The 14,495-nt window shown below is 53.2% G+C and overlaps 1 protein-coding gene across 2 annotated transcripts in view; it reads left to right on the forward strand.

Annotated features, from left to right (window-relative positions):
- Positions 1–14,495, forward strand: part of COLQ (collagen like tail subunit of asymmetric acetylcholinesterase) — a 54,447-nt gene that overhangs the window by 18,250 nt on the left and 21,702 nt on the right. Inside the window, exons 1-6 of one of the 2 annotated variants that reach the window (XM_045524878.2) lie at positions 1,591–1,902; positions 7,000–7,112; positions 8,275–8,379; positions 11,043–11,087; positions 11,404–11,430; positions 13,146–13,217. In XM_045524878.2, coding sequence (XP_045380834.1) covers positions 1,827–1,902; positions 7,000–7,112; positions 8,275–8,379; positions 11,043–11,087; positions 11,404–11,430; positions 13,146–13,217 — 438 coding nt within the window. In that variant the 5' untranslated portion in view covers positions 1,591–1,826. Of the gene's footprint in view, positions 1–1,590; positions 1,903–6,999; positions 7,113–8,274; positions 8,380–11,042; positions 11,088–11,403; positions 11,431–13,145; positions 13,218–14,495 lie in introns of those variants that run through there. The other variant, XM_010966050.3, reaches the window with a different exon arrangement.

A 14,495-nucleotide genomic window follows, 5' to 3' on the forward strand; every position in this document is an offset into this window, starting at 1 on the left:
TGGTGTCTTGTGTAAGCCTTTTGAGAAGAAGTTTGATGCCAGTGGTAAAAAATGGATGCTTTGGGTGCTAAAAGTGGCAAAACGTCCACCTCCAAGGATCTTTGAAATGAGCCCTGAAAAATAGAGCCGTAGGAACAGGACCTGGCACTGGGGTATTTCAGAAAATGTGACGCAGAAGACTTTTCTGCAATGGTCTGGGTTTCAGGACCGAGCTCTCCACGCCCTCCGCACTGTCTCCTCTGATGTCTTAGACTCTGTGTTTCTGAGAATCGAGGGGAACATCCCAGAGAAGGAGCAGAGCCTTTCCCTGCCCTCCTGTCCCCCTCCCATTGTTGTACCAGCAGACCTTCTCTGCTTGCAAAGTGCAGCTCAAATGCCACCTCTTCCAGGAAGCTTTCCCTGATTTTTCTCACTTGTATCCCCCGCCCAACTTATACCCATCACTTTCTCCTGTAACCCACCACCAGACACCCCAGTCCCATGGTAGCCACCTTTCTTTCTCCACCTTGTGCAAGTTACCTATGGAAATGTTGATAAAAGAGCTGCTGTTCTATGCCCAGGAACTCCAAAAGCCACGACGAGCTCGCAAGATGCGTTTCTCCATACCCTCTCTACAGACGAGAAAGCTGAGGCTCAGACAAAGTAAATAACTTCCTCAAGGTCAGACAGCAAGTGAGTGGCAAAACCAGGACTCCAGCCTGAGTTTGCCTGACTCCATTCCTCGACACCAAATGACTCATTTCAAGGGCAGGAACCGTGTCGGGTCATCGTGTCTTGCAGGCATTTGGTCCCCGCTCACTGTGTATTTCTGAATGAATGAGACAGTAGATGAATGAATGAATGAACGAATGAATGAATGAATACAGGAAACATCCTTTCTTTTGGAGGCTGTCACTCAGTGGTTGGCTCACTACAGCCTGCGGGCCAGATCCAGCCTGCCTCCTGTTTTTGTAAGTGAGGTGCCATTGCAGCAGGCCACTCGCATTTCTGCCCGGGGTGTCTCAGGAAGCTCTCATGTGCAACAGCAGAGTTGCTCCAAAGGCCACGTGGCTCCTAGAGTCTAAAACACTCACTATCCGGCCCTTTCCCGAAAAAATTTGCTGACTCCCGCTGTAACTCTTGATCTTTACTAAGGTGGTTACAACAGCAGTGCTTCCTGCGAAGTACTAATGATCTTGTCTTCTATAATCTTGATAATTGCGTGTGCATGTGTGTGTGCACGCACGCACGCCTGCTTGTGCACTGGGTGCCTACAAAGTATCAGATTGCCACATGCATCTGGTATATGTCACTTAATCATTCATTTTACAAGGAGGCTCCAGCTAAGGTTTGCCCCGTGAGCCCTTTGTAAACATATAAATATATTTAAAAAATTAAATTTAGCTTTGTTGGCAGCACTTTGGCACTGACATGGTGAAGCAACAAAGACGTTCCGTGGAGCAGAGGGAGGCTGAGTCCCCCCACACCATCCCCCTCCCGGATTCCACTCGGTTTCCTCTCAGCTGCAGGGCCATCACTATCCTGGGCTCCCAAGCTCGCCTCCCCACCCCGGGCCCTCCCCAAGGACCCATCCCTCTCCCAAGCTGCCCCCAGCACAACCTCCTGCGAGGCCAGAGCGCTGCCTCCCCCGTCCTGCTCCCGGGAGCTCAGGACTGGCTTCCGGACCCCTGGCATCTGGGGCAGAAGCAACACCAGAGCAGGATTGGCCAGCTCCCACCCCAGATGCCCGGCAGGCTGGGCGCCGGGGCTCTGGGGGCGTGACGCGTCTCAGCCTGCCTCCAGCCGGTGCCCCGGCCAGTCTGCCTGGGCCTGGCCCCCCGGTGACGATGACGGGCCCGGCCCTCAGCCTCACTCACCTGCTCACGGTTTCAGGACTGCTCTGCTACTCAGCCTGCTGCCGGGGTGAGTTGAGTGAGTGAGTGTGTGTGCGCCGTGTGGAAAAACGGACCCTTGGAAAGCAGACTTGCTCTGGGAGCTTTCAGCAGCCTTTAAATCTGAAACTTCTCTGCTGGCGTTGGATTGCAGTGCAAAGGGGTCTGACAGAGTCTGTGAGGACCGTGGCACACACGCTCGTGTGATGTGTGTGTGTGTGTGTGTGCACACTTGTGTGTGCCCCTCTTGTGACCTTGGTTCGGACTGGCCGGCTGGCAGCTGCTGCCCTCTTGGCTTTGAAGTGGCATGGTGTTGTGCGGTCCAGGGCCACCCCTGGCTTTGGGTTGCCGAGACGCCCTCCATCTCGTTCCGGGCTGCCTGGCTTGGGTCACGTGGCCGACTGTCCCTGGGGCGAGTGTCTTCGTTGTAGGTTGTGTCCTCACCTGCCCCCCACAGGCCTGCCTGCTCCATCACATCCCAAGACAGCAAACCCCTAACGTGGAATTTCAGAGAAGTGTAAACACCTTCAAGCGTTAGGATCCGAATTTGTTCTTCAAGGTGTGTGTGCTGGGAGTGGGGTGAAAGGAAAGTTGTAGGGAGCCGCCTTCCCTGGAACTCGTGAACCCGGGAGAACCAGAGAAAACCGGGCAAACCGCAGCCAGATCAGGTGAGAAGGTGGCTGTAGCTGAGACACCTGACTTGCTGTCGGAACATGATGCCGTGAGTGTGTGCCCGTCGCCTGTCCTCCCCTCGGGCTCCTGCTCGTTCCACCAGGTGGCAGGGGTGGGGTGGGGGCACCTAGAAAGAAGGAGGATGTGAGGACCTGAGTGCAAGCAGCTGTGGGGTCGGAGAGAGTGGCCGCACCTGTGATTTCCCCAGCCTGCAAGGGCAGGATGTTAGGGTCGCTTTTTTCCTTCAGTGCCGCCTAATGACAATTTGACTGGCTGAAGGGGTGCCACCTGATGCAGAAGAAGGAGGCAGATGGAAAAGGCTGTCCCTAGGGCCCTGCTGATGGGCCAGTCTGTGAGTGAGAGGTCCTCATGGATGTGGTGGTGGTCCTGGGACCAGAGGAATAAAAAAGGCCTTTGGAGATGGTTTGGGCCAAATTCCTCGTGGTGCAGACGGGGACACTGAGTCTCAGCTTCAAGAAGGGAGTCACGTGGGTCACACGGTCACTTGTACCCGGACTCACACTCTTTGATCCAAGTCCCTACGTTCTGAGAGTAAGTTGTAGTGAATCACTTTCCAAGGATATGCCCAAGAGTCAAGTGGGTGCTGCATCCAAAGGGCAAAGCCAGCAGCAAGAAAAGCAAAGCAAACGTTTGCCAAAAGCCTGCATGGGGCTCGGGGTTGTTTCTCCCCACGACATGGTGCTGCAGTGGCCACACACAATCTGACTTTGGTGTCTATAAATTTGGGGCAAGCAGTCCTCAAATTACAAGGCAGCTACCTGGGGCTGAGCCACGTGGGGCCCCAAGGTTTCTGCAGGCCCTGCGCGAGCGCGCACACACACACACGCTCACACAATCGTTTCCATTACAAGTGAGCCCCTGGGGCTTTTCCAGGCTGGACCCAATCTTGGACATGATTCCCTGGAGGCAGCACAGTCCGGAGAGAAACCCGCAGGCCACTGGGATGACACCAAAATAGACATGTGAAGTCCTGGCTTAATGGCTGGGAGGGAGGGGCAGGGGGAAGCTGTTCACAAACACGTCCACCTGATGGAAATATTCTGAGCTGGTGGGAGCTGTAAATAAACTGGACTGGGCTAAACACAAACATCTCCAGGGAGTTGAGGGATGGGCAGAAATAGATGGTCTTCACCTGCTGAAATGAAGTGGTTCGAGGGGGGCGGGAGATGGGGGGTGAACAAGGCAGAAGCCCCAGCGGGAGGAGCAGCTGCCGGTGTGTGTCCACTGAGGGTGCTCCCACTTCCCGGAGGAAGTGAGGGAAGGGGCTTTAAAGGAGGCAGGGTCTTTCATCGGGGGGGGGGGGGTGCTGCGCAGGATGTAGGCTGCAGGGAGGCGCGGGGGCCATAGGTGGTCTGGAAACAGGCACCACATGCACCTGCCGGTCCCCAGGTACCCCAGCTGACCTTCCAGAATGAGCGTGAATGCCCCCTCTCCTGGGACGCCTCCGCGCCCCTCCCAGCTGGTCATTGCCTCTTCCTCGCTTCTCTGAACTCCCTGGGGTCCCTGTTAACCTAGCAGCCTGGGCAGATGCCGTCTTGGGTTTGGGAAACCAGGTTCTGTGGACTGTTTGTCACCGAGCCAGCTCCAAGCTTGGGATAAGCCAACCGTCCCTAATGGGGCTGCTTTGAACATTTTCATTTTCGGCTGTCACAATGGCTGGGTGAGACGTTTCCTGCAAAGAGCAGGTCAGAACCATACATAAATGGGGGGTCCGTGTGCCACACGACCTTGAAGTGTCACAGGGAAGATTCACGCCTTTTCTGAAGACCTCATCCTAGAACCTAATTCTCTTTCACACCCCTCTCTGCAGAACCGCTCTTGTATTAAACTGAGTTTTCTGAGGCTCTTGAGCAATGCCTGTGCTTGTTTTGGTTGGGGCTTTAAGGCGGTGTTGTCTGTCATTTGAGAAAGTCCCACCCCTCACAGCGGAGCCAGCCCTTGAAGCTTCCGTGTTGCCGTGTTGGCCTTGGCTGTGATCTCACACACAGGCGCAAGCCTCCACCTGCATTGTCTCGTTTTCCCATCTGCTTCTGCCTGACCGCTTATAATCAAATATGCATATTTTTATACCTTAAATTACTTTTATGGTAAAAAGAAGTAAAAAAAAGAGCTCTCTTTTATGTTACATTCCGAGCATTATGTTGATTTTGTAAATTGCATGGATGTGTTGTCTTTTACTTGTAAATTTCATTCTGGGGATAATAAAGGGGTCTTTAAATAATATTTCTTACCAACGGGGCTCTTCCAGGGGCTGAGGACCACTGGCCTAGCCAGAGGGATGCAGGTCCACGAGACATGAGGGTGTGTGTGTGCTCAGGGCAGTGACTCCCAGGGCGCTGGAGCTGACACACGCAGCCCCACACCAGAGCCCTCTGGGGAGCACCTATCGGTTGCCTGATGTCTGAGGAAGGTCCTGGAACACAGGGTGGAAAGGGAAGGCCAGCGCTGGCCCCTGGGGGACAAGACTGACAAGTGGGTGCAGGGCTGAGAGGCATGAGAGGGTGGGGGGCAACCTTTCTGCGAGGTCAGAGGCTTGAAGGCGTGGAGGCCAGGGCACATCATGAGACCAAAACTGGGAGATGAAAAATCACAGCTTTTGGCGATGATGGATCTTACTGCTGAGAATGTTCTCGTTCAGGTGTTTGGGTGAATGTGCACCCACTTTCCCATCAGTAAGCACTTAGGAGTGGATTTCTCAGCTAAACGATGTGTCTACATTCAGCTTTAGTAGACAGTGTTGAGCAGTTTTCCAAAAAGGTTGAACCAATTTTCACTCCCACCAGCCCACGCATGAGAGTTCTGGCTGTGCCACACCCTGGCAACCTTGGATGTTTTTGGTCCTTTTTGTTTTAGCCATTGTGGTGGGGGTGTGGCGGTGTCATCCGATGTTCAGCGGCCATGGGATGGACACATAGTCACACAGGGGAGCTCTAGTTGGCAGCACGAACAGCTGCAAACAGCGACCAGGCACAAAAAGAACCCAAGGGGTTGACATGTATGTCAAGTGCAAACACAGGCCCCAGGAGTCCCCAGGGCTGGAGGCGGGGGCGGTGGGGAGGGAGCAGTGCAGGGACCTGCGGGAGCTGACGGCGCTGCTGGTGGCTGCGCGGTCCTGTGTCTGGGCCCTTGCACCCACTTCCAGGGCACGCTCCCTGTGCAGCAGTCTACTGGGCTGGACACTTAGGATCTGTGTCCTTTCTGCGAGGTGAACTTCAACACCGAACACACGCCGACATTGAACGTGCGTGAGTCTCCACGTCACAGCAAAGCTGTAAGGATCCAGGGCCATTGGCCTACCTCTTTACATCTATGTCTTTTTTTCTTTTAATAATTGTTGGCTTTTATATTTTTTATATTCTTTTTCATATTCTTTTTCATTATAGGTTATTACAAGGTATTGAGTATAGCTCCGTGTGCTGTACAGTAGGACCTTGTTGTTTACCTATTTTATATATAATAGCTAGTATCTGAAAATCCCCAGCTCCCAGTTTATCCCTTCCTCCACTCCCCCCCCCCCCCGGTAACCATGTTTGTTTTCTATGTCTGTGAGTCTGTCTCTGTTTTGTAGATAAGTTCATTTGTGTCCTTTTTTAGATTCCACATATAAGTGATAGCAGATGATATTTGTCTTTCTCTGTCTGACTTCACTTAGAATGACAGTCTATAGGTGCATCCATGTTGCTGCAAATGGCGTTATTTAATTACTTTTTATGGCTGAGTAGTATTCCGTTGTATAAATACACCACAGCTTCTTTATCCAGTCACCTGTTGATGGGCATTTAGGTTGTTTCCATGTCTTGACTATTGTAAATAGTGCTGCTGTGAACATTGGGGTGCAGGTGTCTTTATCCAGAGTTTCCTCCAGATATATGCCCAGGAGTGAGACTGCTGGATCATATGATAACTCTATTTTTAGTTTACACTCACATCTTAAGACATTAAACTGTCGCTCTCTGGTGAGCATGGGTGACCCCGAATGTGTGTGTAGAGTCTGGAGTCAAATGCGTGTTTGAAGTTGTGGCTCTGGGTCTAATTTGCACTGCCTCCAGCCCTGGCTGCCTCCTGCTCTGAACAGTTCCTTCCAGGCACAATATCAAGGTTATTAACAGACACTGCCTTCTCCCTGTTAGTTGGGGGGCACATTTTGAGTCTGTTTGAACTTTGCATTCTTTGTCCCATCTACAAAGTGAACAGTCAGCATCTGGAGAAGGAGACCTGGACCTTCTAAGGTTGCAGTGTCTGCACTAGCTGCTCGCTTACTCAGAAGGTGGTGGAGGGCTACGTCAAGGAGAAGCAGGAGGTGTGCTCACATCTAGCAGGCTGGAGAGCAGACGCGGACATCTGGGGAGGCATGCAGGTCTCCCCCTGGGCTCGGGGGGCACACGAAGGCCCTACTGCTGACCCGCACTAATGAGCAGTGCTTTTCTCTGAACAGCCCTTCCCGGCCTGGACCAGAAGAAGCGTGGCAGCCACAAAGCATGCTGCCTGCTGACACCCCCTCCGCCCCCTCTCTTCCCACCACCGTTCTTCCGAGGGGGCCGAAGCCCGGTGAGTACCTCAGGGCCGGGGCGAGAGCAGAAGGCCGGGCCTCAGGCCCACCACACAGCCCACCCGCACCCCTGCCATTTGGACACTTTGCAGTTTGAGGTGCGCGTCTGTTCTCCCACTGTCTTAGACTCCCTGGGAGAAGACTCCCAGGGAACTGGACTAGGCGACGTGCCCCATCTTCTCAAAAACAATGAGGGATTTATGACTTTCTGGGGTCCCATTAGTGGCCCAGACCAAGAATTTCCCCTTTTGTTTTTCTTCTCCCCAAGTGAAATTTCCTTCCACAGCCTGTATCTAACTTAGACCATCTCCATGAAGTGACACATGAAATAGTCCTGTGAGGGGAAATGGAACTGGGGAAGAAGGGAAAAGGTAAGGAAAGTGCGAGATTTGGGATGCTGATCTGGAAGACAATAGGCCAGGGCCTTCCAGGGACTTGAGATGCTCAGATCTTTCCAGAAACCCTTGGACCTCTACCATCCAGGACAGTAGCCACTGGCCCTACATGGCTACTGAGCACCTTTAACATGGTCAGTCCCAGTTGAGATGTGCTCTGAGCATGAAATACACACTGGATGTATTTTATAAGAATGTAAGATTCTCGGTAACTTTCTATGTTGAATATACATTGAAATAATAATATTTGGGATATATTGGGTAAAATAAAATACTTCTTAAAATTAATTTCACTTGTGTCCTTTTATCTTCTTAATGTGGCTACCAGAAAAATGTGAAAGACACAGGTGTCTCACATTTTATTTCTGTTGGCCAGTGCTGCCCCGGACGTTGGATAGAGGCCCCTGAATCAGCTTCCTAACACATCGCAAGTGGCCATTATGTCTCCATAGAGTGACGGTTGTACCTCTTCCCTTCCAATTTGGATCCCTTTTATTTCTTTTTCTTGTCTGATTGCTATGGCTAGGACTTCCAATACTGTGTTGAAGAGACATTATATCTCTATAATCTATTCAAGCCAAGTTTGTCTCCAGAGCAGGTGAGAGAACAGGAACTGGGGGCCCGGAAGTCGCCTTCTTGGGATCCCCACTGAGGTGTCAGGGAACTGCCAGCCTGGGGGCTGGACTGTGGAACAGGTCTGTGGCCAGGGGTGTGACCCTTCTGTCCCCCAAGTCTGACCTGTAACCTGTGTCACTTTGCTTTGAAGCTTCTCTCCCCAGATATGAAGAATCTCATCCTGGAGCTGGAGACCACACAGGAGCCCCTGTGCATGCAAGGGTCACTCAGCTCCCCTGGGCCTCCGGGCCCCCAGGTCAGTGCATCCCCCAGGCCCTCTGCCCTGCCTCTGTTCAGAGCAGGGATACCCACTGGGCAGAGCTGCCCTCTTTAATGTGACATGGGGTGTTTTCCTTCCCTGGGTTGCCTCTAGTTCCAGAGACACGTGGATAGAAAACTGGTTCTTCTTGGGGTGAATTCTGCCTCCCAGCTTTCCTGTTAATTTCCTTATGTGTGCAGTGGGGCTGATAGCTTCCCCTGCAATACTGGATTCTGGGGTGACCAAATGAGGCGCTGCCCAGTTGGGCTTGGTTATCATATAGTTATCGTCAGACAAGCATTGATGACAGTGTGACCATGGACCCCACCAGTGGACGCAGGGGTGCCTGCATTCAGGGCAGAAAAATGGAGACAACAAGGAACATGTTACCCTAAGCTTATTTGGGCCCCCAGATACCAGGCAGCCCATCTCACCCCACCAGAGCTAAAGTAAGGGTGAGAGACAAGCAAAATGCCAGAGAAAGGATTTTCTAGGCCAGCAAAGAGTACCCTCCATCCAGAGACCCTGCTTCACAGACTCCCGCCCCTCTGGCCAGCCTGGGAGAGGGGATCCATCAAGGAGGGACGTCCCCCGGCCTGGGCCTGCTTCCCGTCACAGGAGGACTGAGACAGACCCCTCATCCTGGAGCAAAGCCTCTGCACAAGGGACTCTGCCCACACCTCTTGCATCAGCTCGCATGACCGCCACTGCCCGCGCTGTGTCTCTCCGGTCCTCAGCGCCCCAAGCTTGTTCCGGTCTTAGGGCCTTGGTGCTTGTGGCTCTGGCTGTCTGGGACCTTCTTCCCCCTGATTTTTAGTGTGACCAGCTCTCTGGTCACTCAGTGTGCATGCCCCTATGCAGAAATGCCTCCCCCGCCCACCCCATCTGCAGGCACCTTCCCTGTCTCTCTCCAGCCAGTGATCTGTCTTCATTCTCTGCATAGTTTTCTCCTGTTGTTAGAGTTTTCTTACCTTTGGTGCCTGATCTTTCTGGTCTCCCCTCCATAAAATGTAAGCTCTGTGGCTGGGATCAGCAAACAATGATCCAGGGGTCCAACCCGGCTTGTTTTTGCAATTAAATTTGATCATCTCTGGCTACTTTTGTGCTGAAGGGCAGAGTTCAGTTGAGTTGTCATGACAGCATTGCTGTATCAGAGGCAAAGCCTGAGATATTGACTCTTTGGCTCTTTATAGAAAAAGTGAACTGGCCCCTGATCTTATGAGCAGGGTGGTTGTCTCCCTTGCTCACGTGCACCCAGCCCACACCCGTGCGTGGGGAGTAGAGGTTCCCCTTGCAGATTTGTTGAATGCAATGAGGAAAACAGGACCTCAGACCCTGAGTTGGCCAGAGCTGCCACAGACGGGCTGGGAAGTCTGCGCAAGGGCAGGGTAGGCACCAGAGGATCCCCTCTCGGGGGGTTTCCATCGTCCCACCTCTTGTGGTCCATGCGAACAGTGTGTGACTGCGTGAGAACCCACAGAGCACAAGAAGGGAAGGGGGTCCCTGCTGCCCTCAGACTGCCATCTCCAGCACATGTGCAGTCCCGCTGTGTAGAGCATGCTGGCCTGATAACGATAAATATTTCTAGCCCATTTGAAGAAATGGAAAAAATGGAGGCTTGGAAAAGGAAAAAGAGTGGAGTTGAAACTCTCCCTCCTTCCCTCCCTGAAACAGGAGTTTCTGTTGGGAACCAAAGACAGTGGTTCCCAAACTTTTCTGCACATCAGAATCCACCGGGAGCTTCAAGAATCCCTGATGCCTGTGCCCCTTGGAAATTTTCAAAGATCCCTGGGGGGTTCTATTGTGCAATTGGCTCAGGAACCACTGGCCCAGGGGGCCGGGCCGTCTGTCATTTGGACAAGCATTATAGAAATCCTATTCCAAACAGGCTTTGTGCGAGGCATGTCCACCTGCAGGTCTTGGGGATGAAGTGGTGGCCTCGGGGTTTGATGGATTTCCTCTCTGCTGTCCTGGGGAGCTTGGAAAACAGTTGGCAAGCTAAGTGTTTCACAGACACGTGAACAGAGAGCAGCTGCGCTCTGCTGTGGGTGTGCCGGGCTTTAGTGCAGCGGGTGCCGGAGTCCCTGAGCGGGAGTCGGCCCCGCTCCCAGGCAGTGGGACCCAGATGCACTGTTCCCTTGCCCATGTCCTTAATATCTTCAAACAGAAGGCTTCTGCTGTACCACTGAGGTCTTCTTCAAATTCACTGTGGGAGTTTCTGAGTCCGCTGCTCTTGTGTGCAAAGCACCCCTTCCTCTTGTCGGGGACACTTGGTAGGAGCAGCTGAAAAGGTAGGAGAGGTGGTGAGGCATCTTGCTTTCAGCCAGTAGCCTTTCTGCAAGACTTTTTAGTTGCTCTCACCAAGCCCTCATAATGTTTCAGGCAACCCAAGAATTCCAGGGAGCAAATGACAGTCACGGAGCGTGGGTGTGTGAGCATGGCAGTAACACAGCTCAGGGAAAGCTGGGGGAGCCGGAGCCTGGGCCAGAGGGCTGGAGGGTCCTCCCCGCGGTGCCTGGAGCCCTGAGTCTGCAGAGCGAACAGGGCCACCGATGCAGGCACCCAGGGTACCAGGACCCCCACCACCCCGTCCCGCCTCCCTCCCCGCCCGTCCTGCCTTGGTCTGATGTTCACTTTCTTCACTTCTCTTGATTGTGCAGGGCCCACCGGGGCTTCCTGGCAAGACAGGACCAAAGGGAGAAAAGGTATGAGCCACCGCTTTCTTCATCCCACATCTCCTGGGTAATTGCAGCCTGTTTTCTCGGGCTGCCACGGAGTAGTTTCCGGGTGAGATTCCAAAGCACGTGCTAATCCCGCCTTCGCGGGTGAGGACTGGCTCCGTGAAGACTGGGCTGCTGTGAGTGTAGGACCCCACCGGTGGGTCTCAGCATGGCCAGGGAGCTGTGAGCCGCCCGGGGACCCAGCTGCAGGGGCATGCCCAGTCATCAGCCCTGCAGAGCCCTCTGCTTCCAGAACTTTTCCTCCAAACAGCCTCTCCTTACCTCTCTTCTCCATCCACAGGGGGAGCTAGGCCGACCAGGAAGGAAGGTATGGAACATGCCCCGCGTGTGTGTGAGTGTGTGCACCCCAGGAGTGGGTGGGGACCAGCCTTGCACCTCCGTGGCCCTGATACCCAGGTGGTCGATGATGGCTCTTCCATCCCCATGACAGTAGCCCACTGTGCAATCTGGAGATGCAGCCTGCTCCTGCCAGCATTCCGACTTCTGCTGGAGGCTGCCAAGCTTGGCCAAATATCCCCCAGCCTCTGCGACCAGCAGATAAACCCTCCAGGGCCCCAGTCAGTGGCACAAAATGACTCTCCCTGTCAATTCAATTAAACTGGAGTAAAGTGTCAGACAGAAACAATGGTTCTGCTCCCAGGCCCAGCCGAAATAAATGAGAGTCGCTTCAGGTCACGGGGACTCTGAGTGACCCACACATGTTGGTAAGACTCCCATTAGTGTCAGGAAGGAGTAAGCCAGCTGCGACTTGCTGTGGTCAGTGGACGCTGGCGCTGAAACTGTAGGGCTTGGTGGTGGAAGGAGGTGCAGTGCTTTGGTCAAGGAATAGGGTTCTAAAGATAAATTACGATTTTCCCAGGTAAATGTCTTATTCAGATGCTTTCACTGTCAATAAAGGCCCCAAGCAGACCTTTGTGAGGCAACGTTCCAGCTCTTTAGGGCACAGCTGGCAACTCCAGCCAAGGCCTGGTGGTCGTCTGAAGTGCTGGGCTGGAAGGATGCTGGCCTGGCCCCCAAGCTCAGAACCGACAAGTGCCATGAAGGACTGGGCACGTCTGCCAGGGCTGAGGGAGGCAGGAGCAGAACCTGGTACACAGGCCAGCATCTGTGATCTCTGATTTAGGGGCCAAGCCTCCCACATCTCCAGTGAGGCTTACTGAAAGTAGCCAGTGGGGGCGGAGGTCAGGACAGACCCCCAGTGGCCGCTCCCTGGGGCTCTCACGGGGCACACTCCCACAGCTCAGCAGCTTACGTCAGGGGTTCCGAGACACAGAGACAGAGATGGGACAGGATGTGTGCAAGTGGATGAACCATCGAGGGGCTCTGTCAGGAGAAGCCTGAGGGGAGGGGGCCTCAGAGGGGCAGGGGCAGAAGGCTGGTGTAGGGTGGGATCAGGTGACATCCAGCCTCAGGCTGATCCCTAGGGGAGCCCTGGAGTCTGCATCGTACCACAGAACTACAGAACTCGTCCTGCCTTGACAGAAGGGAGCTGGGCTGTGGGCTGCAGGAAGGGAGAGGTACATAAACTGCTAGGCAGCTCCGAGCACCCCTCAGACTCCACCGTCGCAGGCTGCAGGAGTGAGTTGCTACAGCAAGGAGGGAACGCCCTGGGAGGTGGGCACCCGAGTCGGGGAGAAGATGCGGAGGGAGTGCCAGCAGCATCGCTGCAGCTCCAGGCATGGTCCCTCCCCATACGCTGCCTCCCGGGGGCATGCAGGGAAAACCGGGGGTGGATGGTGGAGGAGGTAACGATGGAAGAGCTGAGACGCTGAGAACCCCTTCCCCACCACCTTCCGTGTCGTGAGTGGAAGTCTTGTGTGTGGACACGACGTGGCCAGGGGCTTTGACTTACAGCCAAGTGACCCAACTTTCTCGGCCATCAGTCTTCTAAGGGCGGGCATGGGGGCCCTGGGGCCACGCTTGGAGGCCCACACTTCCCTCTGGGCCCCAGAGACAAATCGGAGTCTTTGGAAGGAGGGGAACAAAGCTAGCTGTCCTGACTTGTGTTCTTTGTCTTTGAAGGGTAGACCTGGCCCCCCCGGGGTGCCTGGCATGCCTGGGCCTGTCGGCTGGCCCGGCCCTGAAGGCCCCAGGGTAAGTGTGACGTGGTGTCAGAACCAGAGGGGAGAAGGTGGCAGCTCCCCTGGCCCCTGGCCCATAGTAGGTGAAGCTCCCTTCCTGCGGGGCTCGGGGGAGGAGGCAGGAGGGACCATGAGGACTGCCCAGAGGTCCCCAGACACTCCTGCTTCCCTTGGACCCAAGGTCTTGGTCAGTCCCACAGCTCTGCTCCTGCGGGGTTGGCGGGGAATGAGGGTCCTGGGGCTCCTTGTCCTGAGAGTTAACGTGCAGTTAGTTATTCAGCTTTCCTGGGGTGACCCTAGAGAGCTGGTGTCCAGAAAGCTGTTGGCCTGTCCTGCTCATCGGCAGGGCTGGGGGTCAGGGCACAGGAGTTCGCTGAATTCATACATTCAGAGAGAGATCACCAAATGCTGGTACAACCCCCTTCCTCAGGCAGGTTATGAAAAGCCAACATGTCCACACCCACGTCTTCGGGTACATTTTTCTCACTTTGATCCTGGACCGTTGGGTGTGGAAGCCATGACTTAGAAATGTGACCTGCCGAAGTCAGGGGTGGGCAGGTGAATGTCACATTCTGCCATGACTCACTTACTGGCTGTATTTACTACGAGGATAGAAAATTGTTCCCAGTCCTCTTAGGAAGAGTCCTAAGGATATTTCTTTAAAAATCCACTACACAGAGCTGAGCTGCCCAACATGGCAGCCACCAGCCATGTGCAGCTTTTGAGCCCTTGAAATGTGCCCCGTGCAACTGAGGAATTGAATTTTAAGTTTGAATTGAAAAACCTTTCCTCTGTGCAGTTATTGGAAAACATTTAAGTATCATGGAGTGACTTGAGTATGTGAATTTGCTTTTTTCTTTAACTATAAATTTAATGAAACCTAAATACAGATCAAGTGTTTTGGATGAAAATCTCGCACCTGGATTGAGATGTGATTTAAATGTTAAATACACAACAGGTTTCAAATATTTATTATCAAAAATAGAATGTAGAACCCTCATTAGTGATTTTTAATTGACATGTTGAAAAGATAATTAGATTAAATTAATTAGAGGAAATAAAATATGTTTTAAACTTAATTTCATCTGTTTAGTTTTACTTTTATTGTGACTTCTGAAAAAATTAAAAATTAAGTATGGGGCTCACCATATATTTTATAGTTTAGTGCTGTTTTAGAGGATTTTTTTAGCACAGAAAGTACTGAAAGTTCCAACTGTAAACCATTCTAAGATCCCAGCCATGAGTCCTAGCCCCCAGCCTCCATGGTAAATACCCAGAGTCTCTTGTTCAT

This window comes from Camelus bactrianus, chromosome 1 (assembly GCF_048773025.1).
Source record: "Camelus bactrianus isolate YW-2024 breed Bactrian camel chromosome 1, ASM4877302v1, whole genome shotgun sequence".
Classification (NCBI taxonomy): domain Eukaryota; kingdom Metazoa; phylum Chordata; class Mammalia; order Artiodactyla; family Camelidae; genus Camelus; species Camelus bactrianus.